This window comes from Perognathus longimembris, chromosome 13 (assembly GCF_023159225.1).
Source record: "Perognathus longimembris pacificus isolate PPM17 chromosome 13, ASM2315922v1, whole genome shotgun sequence".
Lineage (NCBI taxonomy): Eukaryota > Metazoa > Chordata > Mammalia > Rodentia > Heteromyidae > Perognathus > Perognathus longimembris.
Window position 1 is genome coordinate 17,761,530 of NC_063173.1, and position 23,078 is coordinate 17,784,607.

Sequence of the window (23,078 nt, forward strand, 5' to 3'; positions counted from 1 at the left end):
AGTTGTAGAGCGTTAGCCTTGAGCTGAAGAGCTCAGGGACAAAGCCCAGGACCAGAGTCCAAGCCCCACGACTGACCAAAAAAAAAAAAAAAAAAGAACTGGGTGTATTGATGCACATGTTTAGTTCCTGCTACTCAGGAGGCTGAGACAGAAGGATCACTTGAGCTCAATTGAGAGTTCAAGTCCAGAATGGGCAACATACTGAGCTTCCTTGTCAAAAAAAGTTAATGAAAGCCAGGTGCCAGTGGATCACACCTCTAATCCTAGCTACTCAGAAGGCTGACATCAGAGGATTGCAGTTCGAAGCTAGCCGGGGGCAGGAAGTCTGTGAGACTATTATCTCTAATTTACCACCAAAAAACCAGAAGTGGAACTGTATGTAACTCAAGTGGCACTAGTCTTGAGCAAAAAAAAAAAAAAAAAAAAAAAGTTCAAGAACAGTGCTCAGGCCTCAATTTCAAGCACCATCACCAGCAACAACAACAAAGCCCCCAAAACTAATGAATTCCCAACGTGGGAAATTCCCAAGGTGGCTCAGGCCGGTAATCTTAGCTATTCAGGAGGCTGAAATCTAAAGATTTAAAGTTCAAAGTCAGTCTAGGGAGGAAAGTTGTGAGAGTCTTATCTCCAACTAACTACCAAAAGAAAGCCAAAAGAGAGGGGCTGGGAATATGGCCTAGTGGCAAGAGTGCTTGCTTCGTATATATGAAACCCTAAGTTCGATTCCCCAGCACCACATATATAGAAAATGGCCAGAAGTGGCGCTGTGGCTCAAGTGGCAGAGTGCTAGCCTTGAGCAAAGAGAAGCCAGGGAGAGTGCTAAGGCCCTGAGTCCAAGGCCCAGAACTGGCAAAAAAAAAAAAAAAAAAAAAAAAAAAAAAGCCAGAAGAGGAAGTATGGCTCAAGTGGTAGAACACTAGTCTTGAGCAAAATAGCTATAGGACACTGTATAGGCCCTGAGTTCAAGCTCCAAACCCAACAAGCACAAAATAGTCTCCCATATTTGCTATATGGAAAGAAAAATATATTCATACTTTGATAATTCTAGTTCATCTTTTCTGTTAGAAATGCAACAGATCAAAAAATGAGAAGTGAGGGACTGGGGATATAGCCTAGTGGCAAGAGTGCTTGCCTCGTATACATGAGGCCCTGGGTTCAATTCCCCAGCACCACATATACAGAAAATGGCCAGAAGTGGCGCTGTGGTTCAAGTGGCAGAGCGCTAGCCTTGAGCAAAAAGAAGCCAGGGACAGTGCTCAGGCCCTGAGTCCACGCCCCAGGATTGGCCAAAAAAAAAAAAAAAAAAAAAAATGAGAAGTGAAATATTACAGAACTCAAAGAAATATGGAAGGCTCTTACTAACTAGAAAATTTAAAAATGAATACTTACAAGTTCATGGATATCACTTTTAAAAACGGAATGTACTCCAATAATGAAAGGTGTGGGAGAACTCAGAACTTCCAGTAGCTGAGCCGGGAGAATGGGAATATAAGGGTAACTGTAAACAATTAAAATATGTTATTCATCTATTTTTCCCCATAATATAAAAAAATTTTAAATTTTATACAGTATGAATTTTACATTGTCTATAATTAGAAGTGATAAACTATCATGCATTTTAATGTTAATTTTTAAAAGATTAAAAATTTAATGTTTAAGATATAATCAAATATAACAAGACATAAAGTAAATGAAACCCAGGTGTACTCTGTTATCACTCTTTCCCCTAACAAGCAGGCTCTTTAGGTCTTTAATTGTCCGAAGATCAGGGCTGGGAATATGGCCTAGTGGCAAGAGTGCTTGCCTCACATGCATGAAGCCCTGGGTTGATTCCCCAGCACCACACACAGAAAATGACCAGAAGTGGCGCTGTGGCTCAAGTGGCAGAGTGCTAGCCTTGAGCAAAAAGAAGCCAGGGACAGTGCTCAAGCCCTGAGTCCAAGGCCCAGGACTGGCAAAAAAATAAAAGAGTCTTTCTATTAAAAAAAAAAAATGTCCGAAGAAACCTAACATCAAAGACTAACATTAAATGGCTCTACCCTTTGAAGATTAAGTAATAATTTGCAAAGAGTATAATCATCAAAATTTCATTCTCTGTACTTGATTCTAGGATTCAATAAGAGCATTATAAAAATTAAAGTCAAAAAGGCTCAGAAGAGCACATAGATCTAGAAGAATTAAAGAAATTCCAGAGACAATCTGAAGTTTCATGAACAGTGTATGATCTAAAGTTTCCTAGATGTTATGATGTTACGATTAGTAAACAGAAAACTTATTTAATAAGTTATTATGGAAAGTTTTAGCATGCCTCCTAAAAATACATAGAAAAAATTATAATGAAGCCTCATGTATTTAATCTAGGATTAATAATTACACACATACACACATACATCTTTAGTAAGTATCTAATAAGGTTAAGGATTCTACTAACAGAATCACAACACCATTATATCTGCTAAAGATAATATTCCCTTAATATTAAATAGTATTGGCCAAAGACTTCTATTATTAACTATATTTAAAGGAAGAAAACTAGATGTTGTTGACAATACTAATAAAAAAATTCACATCAACAGTAGTGAATAACTTGAAAAAATTCCCAATTCTAAAGGTTTTAGTAGACTCTTATACCAACAAACCCTGGCTCAAAGCCATTGGACATCTGATTTATCAGTAAGTAGTGCATAATTTAGAAAATATAAAATTAATAAGTAAAAAATTCACCTATATTTAAGAGGAAACATTAAAGACTCCAAGGCTCTACAGGCATCACTAAGTCTCTGGAAACTTGCAGAATGAAAGAGAACCTTATTTTCTGTAAGGACTGCACAAAAGAGGTTCAGCACATTTTGAATTCCTGAAAACACAAGAGAAAAGGCTTACTGCATGCATTTAGATATATTTATATTGCCAACAATCATAAATATACAAAGACACAGAAACAAAAGGCCAATCTTTTGGGATCTCTGAAAAAAAACACTTAACCTATAAATTCTACATAACCCATGAATATGTTTTCCTAGATTTCAGTTTTGTTTTTATTCAAATAAGTTTTATTCAACACAAAAGATTTCTACAACTTATCTTTCAAACTTTAATTTCCACTGAGGTGAAATTCACATAATATAAAATTAACTACTGTGAGGTGAAAACGCAGTGACATTTAATAATTCTGAATGTTGTACATCCATCACCTCAATCTGGTTCCAAAACATTATCATCACTTTAAAAAGAAACACATTAGGGGCTGGGGATATGGCCTAGTGGCTAGAGTGCTTGCCTTGTAGACATGAGGCCCTGGGTTCGATTCCCCAGCACCACATATACAGAAAACGGCCAGAAGTGGCGCTGTGGCTCAAGTGGCAGAGTGCTAGCTAGCCTTGAGCAAAAAGAAGCCAGGGCAGTGCTCAGGCCCTGAGTTCAAGGCCCAGGACTGGCCAAAAAAAAAAAAAAAGAAAGAAAAAAGAAGCACATTATTCTCCATTAAACACACAAACAGTAAACATGAACTTTGAAAACAAGTGAAATTCACATATTGTATTCATCCATTTACACTAATTTGCAAAATAGATTAATCCATGCAGAGAGATAATTGCTTGGTGATATCTAGGATGTGTGTGTGTGTGTGTGTGTGTGTGTGTGTGTGTGTGTGTGACGTCAAGAGTAATTACATTAGGTTGGACCAGGTTCCTGTTATGTGTCTGTTTTTATTGACCAAGTTTTTATCTAATTTTCATTCTACACTTAAGAAAGAGGAAGCAAAGGAGCCTTGGGAATAGAAGAGCAAAAACAATAGAGAATTATACAAGGAACAAATATGAAAGAACTGGCCCATGAAAAATAACTTTGAATTAAAGCTTTTCTCCTCTCTCTTCACTTTTTACACTATTAATTCATTACTGAACTACTGAAATATATTTAGCAACTGTTAAGTTTGAGGGGTAGATATAAGCATATTTGAAGCAGGTTTTTAGGAGCTCTCAGTTCAGTGATGATGACAAATTAGTAAATAAATAAGAAAAGCAAGTTGGGGGGGAGGGTGCTGGGAATATGGCTTAGTGGCAAGAGTGCTTGCCGCGTATACATGAAGCCCAGGGTTCGATTCCCCAGCACCACATATATAGAAAACGGCCAGAAGTGGTGCTGTGGCTCAAGTGGCAGAGTGCTAGCCTTGAGCAAAAATAAGCCAGGGACAGTGCTCAGGCCCTGAGTCCAAGGCTCAGGACTGGCAAAAAAAAAAAAGAAAGAAAGAAAGAAAGAAAAGAAAAGCAAGTTGGGCACTGATGACTCATGCCTGTAATCCTAGCTACTCAGGAGGCTGAGATCAGAGGATCACAGTTCAAAACCACCGTGGGCAGGAAAGTCCATGAGACTTTTATCTCCAATTAACCACCAAAAAAACTAGAAGTGGAGCTGTGGCTCAAAGTGGTAGAGCACTAGCCTTGACCAAAAACAGCTCAAGGAAAGTACCCAGGCTCTAAGTTCAAGCCCCATGACCAAAAAATAAATAAATAAATAAATAAAAATAATGTTAAATAAATTTAAAAAGGCATAATACAGAATAGGTACACCGTGAAATAAAACACAAAAAAGACGATCGTTTAACTTGCCACATTTAGAAGCTAGCTACATACTTAAATGTGTAGTCACATTTTACAAAACTATTAAATTATAAGATATAGAAAGAGCCAAATGAAATTTTACAGACAAGAACTTTGTGCCAATGAAGAACAACACTTAAATTGTGGCTATCTTGCCTTAGATAATTTAAATTTAACACAGGATAACTGAACACAAAGTCAGAGCTCTTTGGTAGCAAATTTTAAATGCCATCAAGCATAACGAGCAGTACAGTTTTCAATAAGGATCATTCTGAACTGTTCTAAAATTATACCACATATGACTATGTACTTTATTTCTGTGTGATTCTAGAAAACAGAAAATCAGTAAACAGGAATCCTACTGTCAATGTCAGTCTTTCATATTTATAAAATGACTCAGAGATATCACAAATATGTAATCTATAATTCTGAAATAAAAAGCAACCAGTTTCATCATACAGCCATATGTTAAGGCTTTACTGTCTTATTTTTCCATAAAGGAACTATTAAAAATGTTATTCCTTGAACTATTTCCTGAACTATTAAATATGCCATTCCTTCTGCTTTTCTAGCTAGTAAGACATTACTCTTGGTATTTCTATTACTGTACTAATTTCAGTGTACTAAATTTAAAAAACATACCCATTTTCCCACCAAGCTAAAAGTATGTCTTGGATAAGGGCTATGATTTGTTCATGTTTATATCCCTTGTGGCTAGCCTAGATCTAGAACATGGTAATAGCTTTGTAAATATTTGATTTTTAAATTCTGTAATTACATAAAAAAGTGAACATTATGATTTTACTAAAGACTTTGTGGTGTTTCATTCAAAGAATTAAGTTGAACAGTCAGTGTTAGAGATCCTTGTAACTCTGTGGAGTAAAGTACACAAGCTAAGCAGCTTCTTTAGAAAGGTGCTCCAGAATAGTCTAGCAAAGAGATTTGTTTCAAATTCCTTAAGAATGCAGCTGATATTTAAACTGTCAAGAAATAATCATAATAATACAGGACAAATTTATTTTGTTCTTTACTAATAGCACAAAATGCCCTTTATAGTAATAGTATAGCTTACTTTTGTGTACTTAAATTCTCAAACTATATTTTTAAAACTTCAGTATTGAAAAAGAAAATGGCTACTGTATTTTTCCATTGGAAGTGAAAGGAAGACTAAAACAAGTAATAATACTATATAAACAGAGAAAACTGAAGATAGAAATATGGTCCAAGACATTAGATTTTGACCACTAAATAAAGAAAATCATTCTGCAAATGATATATTAGTAAGTGGCCCAGTTACCAATCAACAGTTACTTCTGCAAGGTGCTAGTTTAAAGGAAATTATTTTCTACAGAAGCCTTCACTTTTCTAATTAAGTGCTTGTCCACAAAGTTACAATTCCATATGTCAAAAGTTATGAGTACAATGTATCTTGATCAATGCCACTCCTTCCATGATTCTCTCCCATTTCCCCTTCCCATTCCTATGCTCAAGTTACACAGTTAAATTTTTATATAAATGTACAATGAATATAATGGCTGCATTCACTTACCTTTCCTCCCTTCTTTCCTTTGACTTCCCCTCATTGCCCTTCCCCACTAAACATGTTGCCATTTACTTGTATTCATTTTTTAAGCAGTTTATTAGTTGTTTAGAAGAGCTAGGACTCCTGCCCTAAGTATACTATCCTTTAGGCAGTTTGTGTGTCTAATACCCTGTATATGTAATCATGCACGCCTATATCTTAGATCTAGCTTCTACATCTAAGACATGTGCCATTCCTCTCTCTATGCCTAGCACAAACCTTCATCGTTACCTCTGGCATCTTTTTTGTCTATTTTAGGAAAATAATTTTTATGCTCCTACAAAAGCTCATATAATTTAAAAATAATTATATAGTACTATACTATACATACAATCTTTGTCAAGGGAAGACAAAAGTGAAAATGCCAAAGATTTTTTTCTTAAAATATTTTAAAACATCTAGATGCCACACCTACAATCCTAGCTACTCAGGAGGCCATGATTTGAGAATCTTGGCTTGAACCAACAAATCGGAGAGACTTATGTCCAGTGTGTGAGCCTCAGGTGGTGCAGTGCCAGCAATGATTGAGAAAGCTGAGTGAGGGCATGAGACCCCGGGTTCAGGCCCAATATTGGCACAAATGTGTGTATGTATGTATACACACCACACGCACACATATACACACATACATATAGGCATCATATTTATGTTTGTCTGTATATATATATACATATATATTAAAATAACTTTCTAAATAGCAAGTAGAGCTACAATAAACATTTTAAGGATTCTTATATGACAAACAGGAGCAATGTTTAAAAATAAAATGGAAAGGGGCTGGGAATATGGCCTACTGGCAAGAGTGCCTGCCCCGTATACATGAGGCCCTGGGTTCAATTCCCCAGCACCACATATATAGAAAATGGCCAGAAGTGGCGCTGTGACTCAAGTGGCAGAGTGCTAGCCTTGAGCAAAAAGAAGACAGTGCTCAGGCCCTGAGTCCAAGCCCCAGGACTGGCAAGCAAAAAAAAAAAAAAAAAAAAGGCAAAACTACTTTAAAACTGCTTAAAAAAATCGCTATTCAGCATTACAGAGAATAAACAGAAAAATACTGACCCAATAATATTTTTCCATTGTGTGGTTAACTTGTTTATCTACTGATCGATTCATTACGGATATATGGGTTGTTTTCATTTTTATCTAATATATATAATGTTGCTATGAACATTCAAGTTCATTCAAGTTTTTGAACAAGTATATTTTCAATTTTCTTTTAGAATTTTAGCATACATATATATCTGATGAAAATCTGATAAAAATTTGATAATATGAGTCTCATCCAAAAAGTTTCATGTCCTCTGAAATCTTTCCTTTCACCAAGAAGACAACTAGCAACCTGTTTCTCACCACAGAAAAGCATTTTTTAAAAACTTCATAGAAACTGGATCATAAAGTATGCATTCTTTCTGACCTAGTGTTTTCATTCAATATACTTATTTTTATGTTAATCTGTTGTATCAATAACTCACTCTTTTGCATTTCTTATTCCTTCAAATGGAAAATCACATAATTTATATCCATTTCCATATCAATTATCCATTACCACTGGCAAACAACTGAACATGTTTCCAAATTTTTACTACCATAAGATGGCTATGAACATTCACGTGCAAACACTTTTAAGGATATACACTATGATTTTCTTTGAGTAAATGTCTAAGAATTAAATGGCTAGATCATGTGGAAGGAAAGAAGGGAAGAAAGGAAGAAAATAAACTACAATCCAAAGTACCTATAGCATTTTCACTCAGGAATAAACAATAATTCAAATTCCTGCACAGTTTTTCCAAAACGCAGGTGGTACTCTGAAAAGCTAGAAAATACGATGGGCCTCTCTCTTAATGGATAAACTTTAAATCCTTTGCCTTCTTCTAATGGTTACAAACTATGTAGTTGATAGCAAACATCCTCATTAGCCCTTTGTTCTAATCTTCCCACCAGTTACTTAAACCAGGACAGTTCCTGCTCATGTTCCCAAAGAGATGATATAAAAACAAGTTCCTCGGATAGGCAGTTCAACAGCTAGAACTTGGAAGTAAGGTCTACTTTTCTCTCCTTCTTATCCACTCAATCTAGGAGATATTAAATGGTTTGTTCATATTTTGTTGACTCATGCCAGGTGAATAAACTTAAATCTTATTTTTCATAGGCTTCTATAAGAGGACACCGAAAAATTCAAGAAAAGACATAACCAGAAAAAGCTCAGAGACAATGCCCAGTCCCTCAGTTCAAGCCCAAGATTTACCACCGCCCCCCCCGCCCCCCAAAAAAGACATACCCAACTGCTGAAACAAAAGAGCCACACTAGTGCCTGTGATGGGAAGACTGTCATGTAAAGGAGTCTGGATCAGTTGTCTATCTCCTGCACCCAGTGAAAACAGTTTCTACAAAATGAGAAACACACAATCAATGTGATTTAGACATTTTCTTAAAATAAAAATCCCTTTAAAGTTCAACTTTAGATCAAACTCTTACTCTTAAGAGTTAATTAACAAATGCAAAGGGCAATGCCCTATAACCCAAACATTAAAGTTACTTTGTGTACAACTAAAAAAAGTACAAGAAAATTCTTGTAGTTGAAAATTTAATAAAGCTGAGACACAAAATTCACTAGCAATTGTAGTAAATAATACATAAAAAGAGTTAAACTCAACTTTAGTAAGGGCTCAAACTACAATTCTGCTTCTTTAAAGTTTAGGCCCAACTGTTATCAAACTCACATTTTATATTCTGCCCTTGTAGCAGAGATGTGAAGAAGAAAAGAGCAGCAGTTTTTTTTTTTTAATGAGAATAACAATTAAGATGAAAGACAATAGTTAAAAACATAGACGGTAAATAAAAAACTACTTTTATTTAACTTTTAAAAAACATCTTTCTCTTTTTGCTCAAGGCTAGCAGCACTCATTTTACATTTTGTTTTGGCCAGTCCTGGGGCTTGGACTCAGGGCCTGAGCACTGTCCCTGGCTTCTCTTTGCTCAAGGCTAACAGCACTCTGCCACTTGAGCCACAGCGCCACCTCTGGCCTTTTCTATATATTTGGTGCTGAGGAACCGAACCCAGGGCTTCATGTATATGAGGCAAGCACTCTTGCCACTAGGCCATATTCCTAGCCCCAAAACATCTTTCTCATACTGAGGATTTCAATGAAAGTTTTAGAGTTGTCCTCCTTCAATATTATACAAAAATAAAATAAGTGATCAACCAATTATTTTCAGAGCTTAAGGATAAGAGAGATACTTATACTTTTGGGGGGGGGGTACTGGGGAGTTGAACTCTAGGCCTCACACACATAAACCATGTACTCTACCCTAGAGCTACAAGCTCTAACCCCAAATCTACTTTTAAAATGTTTTCTAGAAACAAACCATAGCAGAAGTGATTTTAATTTTTCTACTTCAGAGACAAATATGAAAATCTCAAGACATACTGAATAAAGGAATCTATTTTAAAGCAGTTGTAATGTTACAATGATCTGTGGAGTTTTTTTAACTTTATCTCCAAATTTTTATCACGCAAATATTTTTAATTGAACAAAAATGACACATATCGGGGCTGGGGATATAGCCTAGTGGCAAGAGTGCCTGCCTCGGATACACGAGGCCCTAGGTTCGGTTCCCCAGCACCACATATACAGAAAACGGCCAGAAGCGGCGCTGTGGCTCAAGTGGCAGAGTGCTAGCCTTGAGCGGGAAGAAGCCAGGGACAGTGCTCAGGCCCTGAGTCCAAGGCCCAGGACTGGCCCCCCCAAAAAAAAAAAAAATGACACATATCTCTATATAGAAGTAAGGAATGTAGAAAGAGCACTTCTAAAAGTTCAGCCTAAAGAAGTTAAGTTCAAAAATTACACAGTGCAAGTTACACAAAATATGACTTCTAATTACACTATATGAAAGATGAACTATGTTAAAATTAACCCTGTAACTAAGAAAAGAATGGATTTTTTTGTGTCCTGGAAGGCATACTGCTCACTAAATCTAGAATATTTTCTAAAACGAAAGTATTAGAAGAATTCTTTCTTTCCCTTTCTACATAAAATAAATTAACTCCATTTCCTTTTCTATTCTATTTACCTGAGACCCTCCAGATGCTGGGACAAGGCAAGCGCAAAGGTTTGCAATGAGACTTTCCAAGGAGACATTCAGACTGTCCACATACACAGTATAAATCAAACCCAGACAAGCCTGCAAAGAGAAATATGAATATAGTCATGAAAAAAAGCACTGAAAATAAATTGTGACATCTGCTCCCAGGAAAATGCCTTTTGAACCAATTAAAGTATATTCTGCAGGGAACACAGAATCAATTTTAAGCCACAAATAATATTAAGTTTATTAAATTTTCCTCTAGGACCAGAACCTCCAAATGAGTTAAGTTTACAGAAAGCAGAAAGCTGTAATTTGTAAAACAGGTGTCTCTTGCAGATAACTAATCTAGCTAATTTGCAGGGTTAAAACTGTTGTTGACTTACTGTCTGCCTTGCCATTTCAATTTATTTTTTTATAACTCCAACTTCAAGATAAAATAGAGATCTTATTTTTCTTTGTGATTCTTATATATCTAGAACATTTATTCAATAGAAAACTGACAATAAGAGAATACTTTGAGCTCAGGTGACAAAACGATAGATAAAATGTAATCTTAACAATTTATAAAAATTTGTTAGAACTTACCCACTGCAATAAAAAGTGACACAAACTGATTTTTTCTAGTATATATAATCTCATTTTCTAGATGTTTTTCAGAAATTATGCATTACTGCAAATACTTAAAAATAAATTTTACTTAATTTTTTAACATTTGAAAATTCTGAGTATCTAAAATAAGAAAAAAGGGTCTGGCAATATGGCCTAGTGGTAGAGTGCTTGCCTCGCATACATGAAGCCCTGCGTTTGATTCCTCAGTACCACATATATAGAAAAAGCCAGAAGTGGCGCTGTGGCTCAAGTGGTAGAGTGCTAGCCTTGAGCAAAAAGAAGCCAGGGACAGTGCTCAGGCCCTGAGTTCAAGCCCCAGGACTGGCCAAAAATAAATAAATAAGAAAAAGGCGAGAACAATTTTTCTCTCGGCATATATGTATATGTGTACATATACACACATACATACACACATATGTATACACGCATATACATATACTTTTTTTTGAAATATGGTCTTGGCTTTGTAGCCTAGGGCCTGTCTTGATCTTTAGACCCTCCTGCTTGTATCCACAGTTAGAATTACAATAATGCTCCACCATGTAACTATATTAAAGATAAACTATAAACTATTTTAAAGATATGTTGGCAGTATAATGAGAATTATTTGAATTACAATCATTATTATGAAAATTATTATTTCTAATTAGAATTAAATCAAATAATCAAATAATTGTGAGTCAAATTGTGAATCAAATAATTATGAGAATTACTTGAAATATCTATTACTCCTACTTCAGACTGATCATAAGCTGAATAGATATTAAGGCTGTCAAATTATTAATTTGCTGATAACAAAATTGTTTCTTTATAGTTCTTTATAAAGTTTGGTTCAATTAATATGAGACCTATTTTAAACAAACACTATATCCTTGGATGTGTAAACAGTACCATTAACTTATTCAAGTATGATGTTCATCAACATGAATTTATTTCTTCTGTTCAAACTAATTTTATTGATGAATCACGAAATCAACTAATGATATTTTCAATACAAAAAAACTTGTCATCATGATTCACTCAAAAGAGATTTATAAAATAATACTAATTAATGATAACATATGACTTCTTTACCCTAAAAATTTCTGGATAATCTAATCTGGATACCAACACCAGGCTTTTGGGAGCAAACACTTCTGCAGGCTGAATTAAACCAGACACTTCTTCACCATCAATCTCTTCCTTCTTTGTTCCCTAGAAAAAGTGACATTATAATGAACAAACAGAATTTCCTAGGTTCACAGTTCACAAAGATATTCTTAGCATATGTCATACAGATGATTTAAAATCATGTATTATTTACAAACATCATGCAAAGAATTGATGAAGCAAGAGCTACTTATTTCATTTTTGGAGTTTCTTAAACTCCAGATATGCACCCCAGCGAGCATGTCCTTTTTGAGTGAGGTAATGAAGCAAAAGCTACTTATTTCGTTTTTGAAAAGTTTCTTAAACTCCAGATATGCACCCCAGCGAGCATGTCCTTTTTGAGTGAGGTATCAAAGATAAATAAGATAAGCAAATTATTTCTAAGTAGTGACTCAAACAGTTAAAATGACACTTGCTTAAGTGGAAAGTCAATTTCCAAAAGAGGAAAAAAGTCTGTTCTAGAAATGAGGCCTAAATTTATTTCTTTTTCTCTGCTTGGCCAACTCTTTTAACATTAAGATTATAAAATGCTCAGTACTCTTGGAAGTAAAATAAGATCTAAATTGCTTTTGCTCATAAGCAACAATATTTACATTTAAAAAAAAAGATTTTTTATACACAAAACTTTCAGAATGTGCTTTAATGCCACTGAAATGTATGTTTATACATGGTTAAAATGGTAAGCTTTTTATTTTTACCACAATTAAAAAAAGGAAGTCTTAACATTTGTGTTTTACAACAACCAAACACTAATAAACTTAAAGTATTATTCTCACTAATGAATCAAACAAGGAAAGAAAGAAAAGAATAATAAAACATCAAGATTTCTGTACATATTCTAAGATTCTAGAGCCGTTTTCTTTCCTAGAATCCCCCTGTATATAAATAAAAGTTCCAGCTGAAAATTGATTTTCCTCCCTAAGTCTTTGCTTTTTTTCTTCTACTTTTCAGTGTGTTTCCCAAATCTATAAGACGTACTTATATTTATTTCTTCTGCTATCCTTTCCCCCAAATGCCATAAATTGCTGACTATTTGACATAGCTACTTATAACAAAAGACATCTTGAATATATCCAAAACAGCTCTGATCTTTCTCCCTAAACCACTTTCACTGCAAAGCCCTCTATTAATGGTAATCGTAACCATTTACTTGATTCTCCTTTGCTCATATCTATTAACATTTCTAGTTTCTCAATCCCTCCATGGCTACCACAATACCATGAGCCACCATCATCTCTAATCTGAATTTAAGAATCTTTTTTTCCATCAACTTTAGCCCTCTTTTGCTTTCCTGCTTCTCTTCATAATCTGTGAGCTTTAATATACAAATCTACGCACTGACTTATTGTTCCTAATAACTAATAACTTTCAGGGAATACAAATAACTAGTGACTAATAACTAGGGCCACTTCCTGGAGATCTTCATTCAAGTATCTCCTTCCTGTCTGACAAGTCTTTGCTGACAAGTCTACTTGAATTGGCCATGCCATAAACTCCTTATTGCATTGCCTTGCCTTAGTTTTCTCCATTGCACTTGTCAGTATCCATCTAACATTTGTTCTATTTATCTGTGTTTTGGTTTGTCTGTTTCCTCCACTAGAATATGCTACATAAAGGCCAGAATTCTGTTGCTTTGTTTAATGGTAATTTTCAAGTTCCCAAAATAAGGGTTGGGCATATAGCTGACACTTAGTATTTGCTCACTGAATAAATGCAGAAAGAATTTTTCTTGGAGTGGTTTTCTGGGTATTTTACCATTATAGTTTTTCTCTGCTTCTCATGGAGGTCAAAAACTGTATTTTTAATGCTCTTTGGAGCTTACTTGGTTTCTAACAAAGTACAATATAACCAAGTATTAGTTGTCAGTGGAATGCACATATCCAAAGGGAACTATTTATATGTTAAAGATCCACATACTCTTGAAAAACTTCATTGGTAACAAAGCAAAAAAAATAAAATTAGGTTGGTTTCTGTAATCCTTAGATATAATAAAAATGGGATGATTATTTATCAAAGATTTCCACACCTAATGAATCATATTCTTCATAGATTACTAATAAATCTAAGATGACAACAAATGATTGAAATTCCTGGAAGAGATAAACCTATCCACATTTTTATGAGATTGTGATAAATGCCCTAGAGTACCATTAAAAGATAGCTTGAGTAAGTAGATAACCATTTCAAATAAAGGACCATTAACTTACTTTGACTAAAACACAAAATAGAATTTGGTGGTCACTTCCTCAAGCTATTCTTTAAACACTCACTAGACTGAATAAATATTAACAAGGAAGAGAAAAAGAATTGGTATAACATAAATTAGTATTAAGTGGAAATAGTTTCATTTTATTTATATTATTTTATTATAAAGGTTGACTTTTACTTTGTAAATTCTAAAATTTTATTATTCTTAATTCCAGTAACTCTTCAAGAATACATTGTCCCAAAGATTGGGGATGTAGCTTAATGACTATTTATCCAGAAAGTATGTTAGTGATTTTTTAAAATGTGTTTATTATTGTTTTTAATATTGAGGAGAAAATGTTTAGAAACTTTTACTTCAAATGCCTTCAGTCATGATATTGTAGGTGATATGAAAAGCATAAAAATATATGTATACCCAGAGAAAATAATTTTCTAAAATGTTTAATTTGTATTCTCTTAGTAACAAAAACTCAGCATATGTTTATTTATTAAACATTTGCTACCCGGTGAGCGACACAGTGGCTGTCAAAGAAAGATAGGGTGCAATCCCTTTTGTCAGAAACTGATAATTTCAATTTCATTTAAATGATAATAGCAACATAGATGATAAAACAGAACAAGGTATAAAACAATACTGCAACAATTAGAGTTTATAATCAAAATGTATGAGAAACTGTGAGAGGCAAAATCAATAAAGTCCACAGCAATGAAACCTGGATTTAAAAATGAAAAATAGGAGCAGTAAGAAGTAATGGTTACCTGACTTATATAACTGTAAGCCCTCTGTCACCTTTACAATAAAAAATTAAATTAAAAAAGGAAATAAGGGGGCTGGGGATATGGCCTAGTGGCAAGAGTGCTTGCCTCGTATACTTGAAGCCCTGGGTTCAATTCCCCAGCACCACATATACAGAAAATGGACAGAAGTGGCGCTGTGACTCAAGTGGCAGAGTGCTAGCCTTGAGCAAAAAGAAGCCAGGGACAGTGCTCAGGCCCTGAGTCCAAGACCCAGGACTGGCAAAAAAAAAAAAAAAAAAAATTAAAAAAAAAAAAAAAAAAGGAAATAAGGGCTGGGAACATGGCCTAGTGGTAGAGTGCTTGCCTCATATGCATGAAGCCCTGGGTTCAATTCCTCAGCACCACATATAAAGAAAAGGCTGGAAGTGGTGCTGTGGCTCAAGTGGTAGAGTGCTAGACTTGAGCAAAAAGCCAGGGACAGTGCTCAGGCCCTGAATTCAAGCCTCAGGACTGGCAAAAAACAAACAAACGAACCAAGAAAAAAAGAAACAGTGGTAAAGGAAAAGAAAAAATCCAACAGGGGACCAAAAAAGTCCAACTTAGAAAAGAGCAGTATGCAATATGTTTGCAGTGTGACTGATACAAATTCTAACATATACTTGTCTACTCATTTTTATTTATTCATTCATTTTATTCATTCACTCAGTTTTATTCATTCATTTCAGTCCCTATGTACTTTCAAAAAAAACGATAACATTGTGTGTGTGTGTGTGTGTGTGTGTGTGTGTGTGTGTGTGTGTGTGCGCGCGCGCTAGAGCTTGAATCAGGGGCTCATGTTCTTACAAGGCTTTCTTTCTCATAGTTGGCACTCTAGCACTTGAGCGATGCCTCCAGTCTAGAATTTTGCTGGTTAATTGGAAATGGAGGCTTTTGTATTTTTCTAACTGGGCTGACTGAACTGCATTCCTCCAGATCTCAGATTTTTTAATAACCAAGATTATAGGCATGTGTCAATGCTGCCTAGCTTAATGCTAGATTTTTATGCTACATATGTTTATGCTCCTTGCTTGATTTGACAGTATTAGTTGGCAAAATAGATTATTACCTTGAAATATCAGAAGGATATGATGTTAATTTGTGAGTGAGAGTGCTTTTTAAATGTTTTATCTCTATTATTGTTACTAAATATCTTCTTTAAAATATCTTTTACTCTCCTATTAATATCTTATAAATTCATCCAAATTAATGAGTCAATCATTATAAACTGAAAAATATGGACACTGGCATTGAGAAATGTTTCTGCTCATCATTTATCCCCAAAACACAACTAACTCATTTCAATTGAAGACTACTAGGAATTTACTGGCTTATTTTATAAAATTATTAAGAATATTTGAAATTAACTTTGAGGCTGGGCACTGGTGGCTCACGCCTGTAACCCTAGCTATTCAGGAGGCTAAGACTTGAGGATCATGGTTCAAAGCCAGCCTGGGCAGCAAAGTCCGAGACTCTTATCTCCAGAAGTGGAGCTGTGGCTCAAAGTATCAAAGTGGTAGAGCGCTAGCCTTAAGCAAAAAGAATTCAGGGACGGCACCCAGGTCCTGAGTCCAAGTCCCATGACCAATCAAAAAAGAAAAAATTAACTCTGAAATAGCAGAATTAGAAGTATTATTAAGCTAACCATTGTTTTTTGAGGAAAAGAGAAATAAGTACAAATTTCTGTGAGAAATGGGCAAACGCATAGAAAGTTCCCTTTCTAATGAAGTTAATCATCTCAAAATTAGTTTCTCATAAATTCAAGACCATTATTTGGTGAGCCATCAGAATCAGTGAACTACTAAAGGTTCATTTTTATTGTCTGGTAAAATTAGTACAAAAAACAATGAAAATTCAAATATTTTCTAAGACAAAACATTACAATGATATTGTTTGATGAGCTATAAGATCTTGCAAGTGACTTTTACTAGTTCTTTTTTTTTTTTTTTTTTTTTTGGCTAGTCCTGGGCCTTGGACTCAGGGCCTAAGCACTGTCCCTGGCTTCTTTTTGCTCAAGGCTAGCCTCTGCCACTTGAGCCACAGCGCCACTTTTGGCCGTTTTCTGTATATGTGGTGCTGGGGAATTGAACCCAGGGCTTCATGTATTCAAGGCAAGCACTCTTGCCACTAGGCCATATCCCCAGCCCTTTTACTAGTTCTTATGTTAAATAAAATATATTTCCCTGGAATTATTGATGGAAAAATTTATAAAAACAAGTCTCAAATATCAAGATTTAATGTTCATTTTCTTAAAGGATATGTTAAAAACCTTATGAATATGAAACATGGTATTCATACATTCATTAAAGAAATCAGACTTTTTGTTATAAACAGATACATTCTACAATGCACATTCATCTAAGAAAGGACAAAATGCTTATAAAATGACTTGGAATAGCATTCTGTGGGTCAAAATTTGGATGGAAAATTTAAAGTATATCTACCATGAATACTAAAATAGAACAGATATAGCCAGATGTTGGTTGCTCAAGCCTGCAATCCTAGCTATTGAGAGGGCTGAGATGTGAGGACTGTGGTTCAAAGCCAGCAGAAAAGTCTGTGAGACTTTTATCTCCAACTAACAACCAAAAAAGCCAGAAGTTGGAGCTGTGCTGGTTAATTGGAAATTCGTCTCACAGACATTCCTGCTTAGTCTAGCTTCAAAACGCAGTCCTCAGATTTCAGCCTCTTCAGTAGCTAGAACTTCAGGTGTGAACCAACAGCACTCAGGTATATATTAGCTATCTCTGGACTTTGCTGAATAAGGCCTAAGAATTAGTCTCTAAAATACAATAATGTTAAATGATCAACAAATCTCATTTGTTATTTCTAATTTCTAGTTGAGTAGATTAGGGCTAATGAAACCTTCTTTGTTTGAAGCAAAATTTTGATAAAGAGATATTCACCTCAGTTTTAACTTACAATATTGATAAAATGGGAAATAAATGTCCATCAGAAATTTGAATAAATATATTTACAGGGTGAATTAATGTTATAGCGATTTTAGGAAAACAAAAAATGACTCATTATATATAGTAAGGCATAAAAATCAACATCAAATCTATCATATTTCACAGATTACTTTAAAACTCTAGAATCATACTGCCTAGATGAATAATTGAAAGACCTATTATCAAAAATTTTATGGCAAAGTTTGCTTGTGATTACTGATGGTGTTACTGTATCTTGGAAAAGGTAATGGAGTCAAAATTTTTAAAGTTGCACAATTTTACTTTGGATAGTGTGTGCCCCTAGTTCCTCCTCTTTAGGATTCCAAGTAATGTGTCATAGTACATTTGGTATGAAGTAATTCACACCAAATGAGAATTAAATGATCTATTTTGAACTGATGATATGATCCAAAAATAAAAGAAAACACATTTTTTAAAAAGGACATAACTAAACCTGTGCCAAAAATGAAAACAACCTTACTAATGACCTAGAAAGGAACAGTTTTAGGGGGTTCTTTTTCATACTCTACCTCACTGCTTGTGCCTCATTCTGGAACAAATGCAAAGGAACTTTGTTTCCAGTTAACTTTCCAGTATTAAAAAAAAGTAGCCTTAGTGGGTGCCAGTGGCTCACCCCTGTAATCCTAGCTATTCAGGAGGCTGAGATCTGAGGACTGCAGTTCAAAGCCAGCCCATACAGTACATCATGAGAGACTCCTATCTCCAATTAATTACCAGAAAACTGGAAGAAGCACTGTTGCTTAAAGTGGTTGAGGGCTAGCCTTGGGCAAAAAAGCTCAGGGACAGTGCCCTGAGTCCAAGCCCCATGACTGAACAAAGAAAAAAGTAGGGGCTGGGAACATGGCCTAGTGGCAAGAGTGCTTGCCTCCTACACATAAAGCTCTCGGTTTGATTCCCCAGCACCACATATATGGAAAACTGCCAGAAGGGGCGCTGTGGCTCAGGTGGCAGAGTGCTAGCCTTGAGCGGGAAGAAGCCAGGGGCGGTGCTCAGGCCCTGAGTCCAAGGCCCAGGACTGGCCAAAAAAAAAAAAAAGTAGTCTTACAATTTTAGTTAGCACCTAGTACATAAGTATACAAAAGTCAGAATTCTCACAACTTCTTTGCATTTGAGAATCTTTTAAAAATCATATGAAGCAGATATTAAACATTTTAATCTGATAAAAATTAATTATATTTTGTTCCACTTAAAATGACAAATGGGAAAATATCTGAGCAAAAAGAAAAATGTTTTTAAAACAATGATTCAAAGCAGAAGTATTAGCTACTTTACCTTACTGCTTTACTTCTCCTCTTCAATACTAAACACAATAATCTAGGTGGCCTTATGTTTGTTTGTTTTTTTTTAAGAAGCCCATAAAAAATCACATTTGCAGTTTTAACAAAAGCCAAGTGTGGCATAAAGATTCCTAAATCTTATCCCCATGATTATCCTTTGGATAGAAAAGTTTTTGTACCTGAAGATTGATCTCTGCCTCATAGAAGGTTAGGCATGAGCAGTAATGTCGATCTGAGTCAATATCTGTTAAGACCACCACAAAGAACGTTGGCTGCTTCCTTTCTTTGGACAGCTGCCATCCACCAGGCTGACAAAACTAAATGGGAAAGAAAATAATTGTTACATTTTAAAAATAAAATTAAAATTTATTATTCCTTAATAAATGCTTCTCTATATTTAAAAGTGTAGAGTTCATATGGTATGCCACATAAACCAATATTGAAAACAAATTCATGTACAGATTTATATTGTGAAATTTTTTTTTACCCATGTGCTTATACATTTGGTAAAGCCAACATATTCCATAAATGCCAATCACTGACATTTCTGAGACCTTACATTGGCATATATAGGGACAGCAATACGCTGAAATACTTTACCCCTACTATAATAAATACGATATAATGCAAAAAATATTTATCCTTGATTTTTTTCCCAGTTCTGGGGCATGGACTCAGGGCCTGAACACTGTCCCTGGCTTCTTTCTGCTCAAGGCTAGCACTCTACCACTTGAGCTACAGTGCCACTTCCGGCTTTTTCTGTTTGTATAGTGCTGAGGAATCAAACCCAGGGCCTCTGCATGTAAGGTAAGCACTCAACCACTACGCCATATTCCCAGCCCCACTGATTTTTTTTGTTTTGTTTTGTTTTTGTTGCCAGTCCTGGGGCGTGGACTCAGGGCCTGAGCACTGTCCCTGGCTTCTTTTTGCTCAAGGCTAGCACTCTACCTCTTGAGCCACAGCGCCACTTCCGGCTTTTTTCTATATATGTGATGCTGAGGAATCAAACCCAGGGCTTCATGTATATGAGGCAAGCACTTTACCACTAGGCCATATTCCCAGCCCCCCACTGATTTCTTTTTAAAGACTTATTTAGAAACTTTCTCATCAATCTCAGGAGGCTTTAATTCACTGCAATGAAAATGACATTTTGTTCATCAACAGAGAATACATTCTGGGTTATAAAACATATTTTAACAAATTTCAAAGAATAAAGGTTATATAGTGTTTACACTCAGATCATAATGGAATAAACTTGAAATCAGTAACAGAGCTCAAAATTACAAATACTTTAAGGTTAAACAATATCCCTCTAAATGACAAGTGGGCAAAAACAAAATCTCACAAGAAACGTTTTTAAAAATTAACAAAATGGGAGGCTGGGAATATGGCCTAGTGGCAAGAGTGCTTGCCTCATCTACATGAAGCCCTGGATTCCATTCCCCAGCACCACATATATAGAAAATGGCCAGAAGTGGCGCTGTGGCTCAAGTGGCAGAGTGCTAGCCTTGAGCAAAAAGAAGCCAGGGACAGTGCTCAGGTCCTGAGTCCAAGGCCCAGGACTGGCCAAGAAAAAAATTTAACAAAATGAAAATGAAACCTGCCAAAACTTATAGAAAGGGCTGGGAATATGCCTTAGTGTCGGAGTGCTTGCCTAGCATTCAAGAAGCCCTGGGTTTGATTCCTCAGTACCACATAAACAGAAAAAGCCAGAAGTGATGTTGTGGCTCAAGCGGTAGGGTGCTAGCCTTGAGCACAGTGAAGTTCAGTGACAGAGTCCCATCCCTGAGTTCAAGCCCCAGAACTGGCAAAAAACAGAAACAACAAACACATTACGGAAAGTAGTTGGCTAATGATGTTGACTAATGATGTCAAATACTTTTTCAATATTGGCTGATCAGATAGATATCTAATATTATAAGGTCCCTATTAAAGTTTCTTATCAAGTTTCAAAAAATAAAGTCTATTTTTGAAATGTTAAAGAAAAAAAGCTAACTTGATTAACAGCATTTGTCAGTACAGATAGAAAAGAAACAGGAATGAGTTTGCCAATGTATCAGCCCTCTGTGCCAACTTATCTTTCCTTTTTGTCAATGCTTAAGAACTATTTATTTACCCTAACATCTTTTCTGTTTCCTCATCTAGAATAAGTAGAATACTAATATCTACCTGTTACTACACTTAGGTACATAAGTTAAAGATGCTTGCAATGCATTCAGAATAGCCCCTGGCACATAGTTTAGTGAATATAAATATTATTTATTGATTATTACTCTATTACATCTTTCTACCTACTCTTTTGACATGTTTTCCCCTTCTTATACAGATCTTTTCCAAAATCTGTCCTTTGTGTTTTAGTCTATAGACATTAGAATGGTAAGATCCCTGCAGGATGAAAAAAATCTACCATATGAATTTAAGTAGATGCTATGAAGAATATTGAAAGAGACTGTAAGAAAGGCTTAAATGAAAAAAATTACAGTTTTATTTTGAATTTACTGAGCACTTAAATATCATTTTTCTCTACAAAATGGTCTCTGAAAGTTCCCCATTTTTCTTGTTAATCCAAATCAGACAAGTGATAGCTCCTCTCCTGTGTTCCAAAATCATTTTAATAATAACCTTCCCTTCTTTACATTTCCCTAGAACTCCTTATCTACTCCACTAATCTAGTATAGTAAAGCTGATAATCATTGTCTTTTTCTTTGCATTGTGTTTTTCTATACTAAATTCTGTGACATTGTTTTTCAAGCTTATTTGTGACCAATAATAACCTTTTCCATTCTAGAACATAAAGTATGATAAAGAGAATCAAAGGAGTCTCTGAAGTCAAAACTGTTTTTACAATGCTAACAATATGCTGTTTCTTTGTCTATACTGACAAACATTGTAGGTGCAAAAGCAACAGTGGGTAAAGCTTCTGTGTCTTAATGGGAATCAAAACACTGACACCAAGACAAACTAGTTAGTCACTGTATTCTATATAGCTACACCTTTGCAATTTTTCTAAAGTGTCAATTTCAGTTAAGATGATCCTTGATAAACAATGAAATTTCATTATAACTCAGTCCTTGACCACAATTTCCTAAATGCTTCAAATAGTAAGTACATACAAAGCACTTTTGCCACATGTGGAAACATGTAATAAAAAATACTTGTGTAAAAGTTTACACTGTATGATGAACTAGAGTAATTCGTTTATTAAAAGTACTGGGGTTTGAGCTCAGGGCTACTAGTCAGGAGTTCTACCACTTCAGCCACACCACCAACTCTTTCTTGTTTGTTTGTTTCCAGATAAGGTTTTTGCTCAGGGCCAGCCTGAGACCACAATCCTCCCACGTACTGAATAACAAGCATTTATAAACAAATTGATCTACTAATTAGAAAAGCAAGGGGATATTCTGCTACTTGAAACTAGAAGAGGCAATTCAGTTTTATTGTTTTCGGGGAGGGTAGGACTGGCATTTGAACTTGGGGGCTTCTGCTTGCTTAGGCAAGCACTGTACCATCCAAGCCATGCCTCCAGCTCTTTTTGAAGTAGCTCCTTTTCACATAGGTTCTGTGGTTTTGCCAGGGGCTAATTAGGTGACAGAAGTATTATGTACTTTTTGCTTGGCTGTCCTAGAACTACTATCCTCCTGATCTTTGACTTAAGTGAATGGGATTATAGGTGAGGACCACCATTACTCAGAAGAAACAACTGTAATGTGTAACCTATTCTTATAGTTTTGCACACACTGACAATATAAAAACAATTTCAAATTTTATTTATTAGAAAATACAAGTATATAAGGAATTTAATAGAATAACAAAAATGACC

The 23,078-nt window shown here is 35.2% G+C and overlaps 1 protein-coding gene across 2 annotated transcripts in view; it reads right to left on the reverse strand.

Moving 5' to 3' along the window:
* The window catches only part of Sbf2 (SET binding factor 2), a 263,756-nt gene that overhangs the window by 131,127 nt on the left and 109,551 nt on the right, over positions 1-23,078 (reverse strand). For both annotated transcript variants that reach the window (XM_048359587.1, XM_048359588.1), the window contains exons 3-8: positions 19,438-19,575; positions 11,953-12,072; positions 10,255-10,365; positions 8,462-8,567; positions 2,725-2,857; positions 1,390-1,498 (exon numbers count right to left, since the gene is read on the reverse strand). In XM_048359587.1, the coding sequence (XP_048215544.1) occupies positions 1,390-1,498; positions 2,725-2,857; positions 8,462-8,567; positions 10,255-10,365; positions 11,953-12,072; positions 19,438-19,575 (717 nt within the window). The remainder of the gene's footprint in view (positions 1-1,389; positions 1,499-2,724; positions 2,858-8,461; positions 8,568-10,254; positions 10,366-11,952; positions 12,073-19,437; positions 19,576-23,078) is intronic.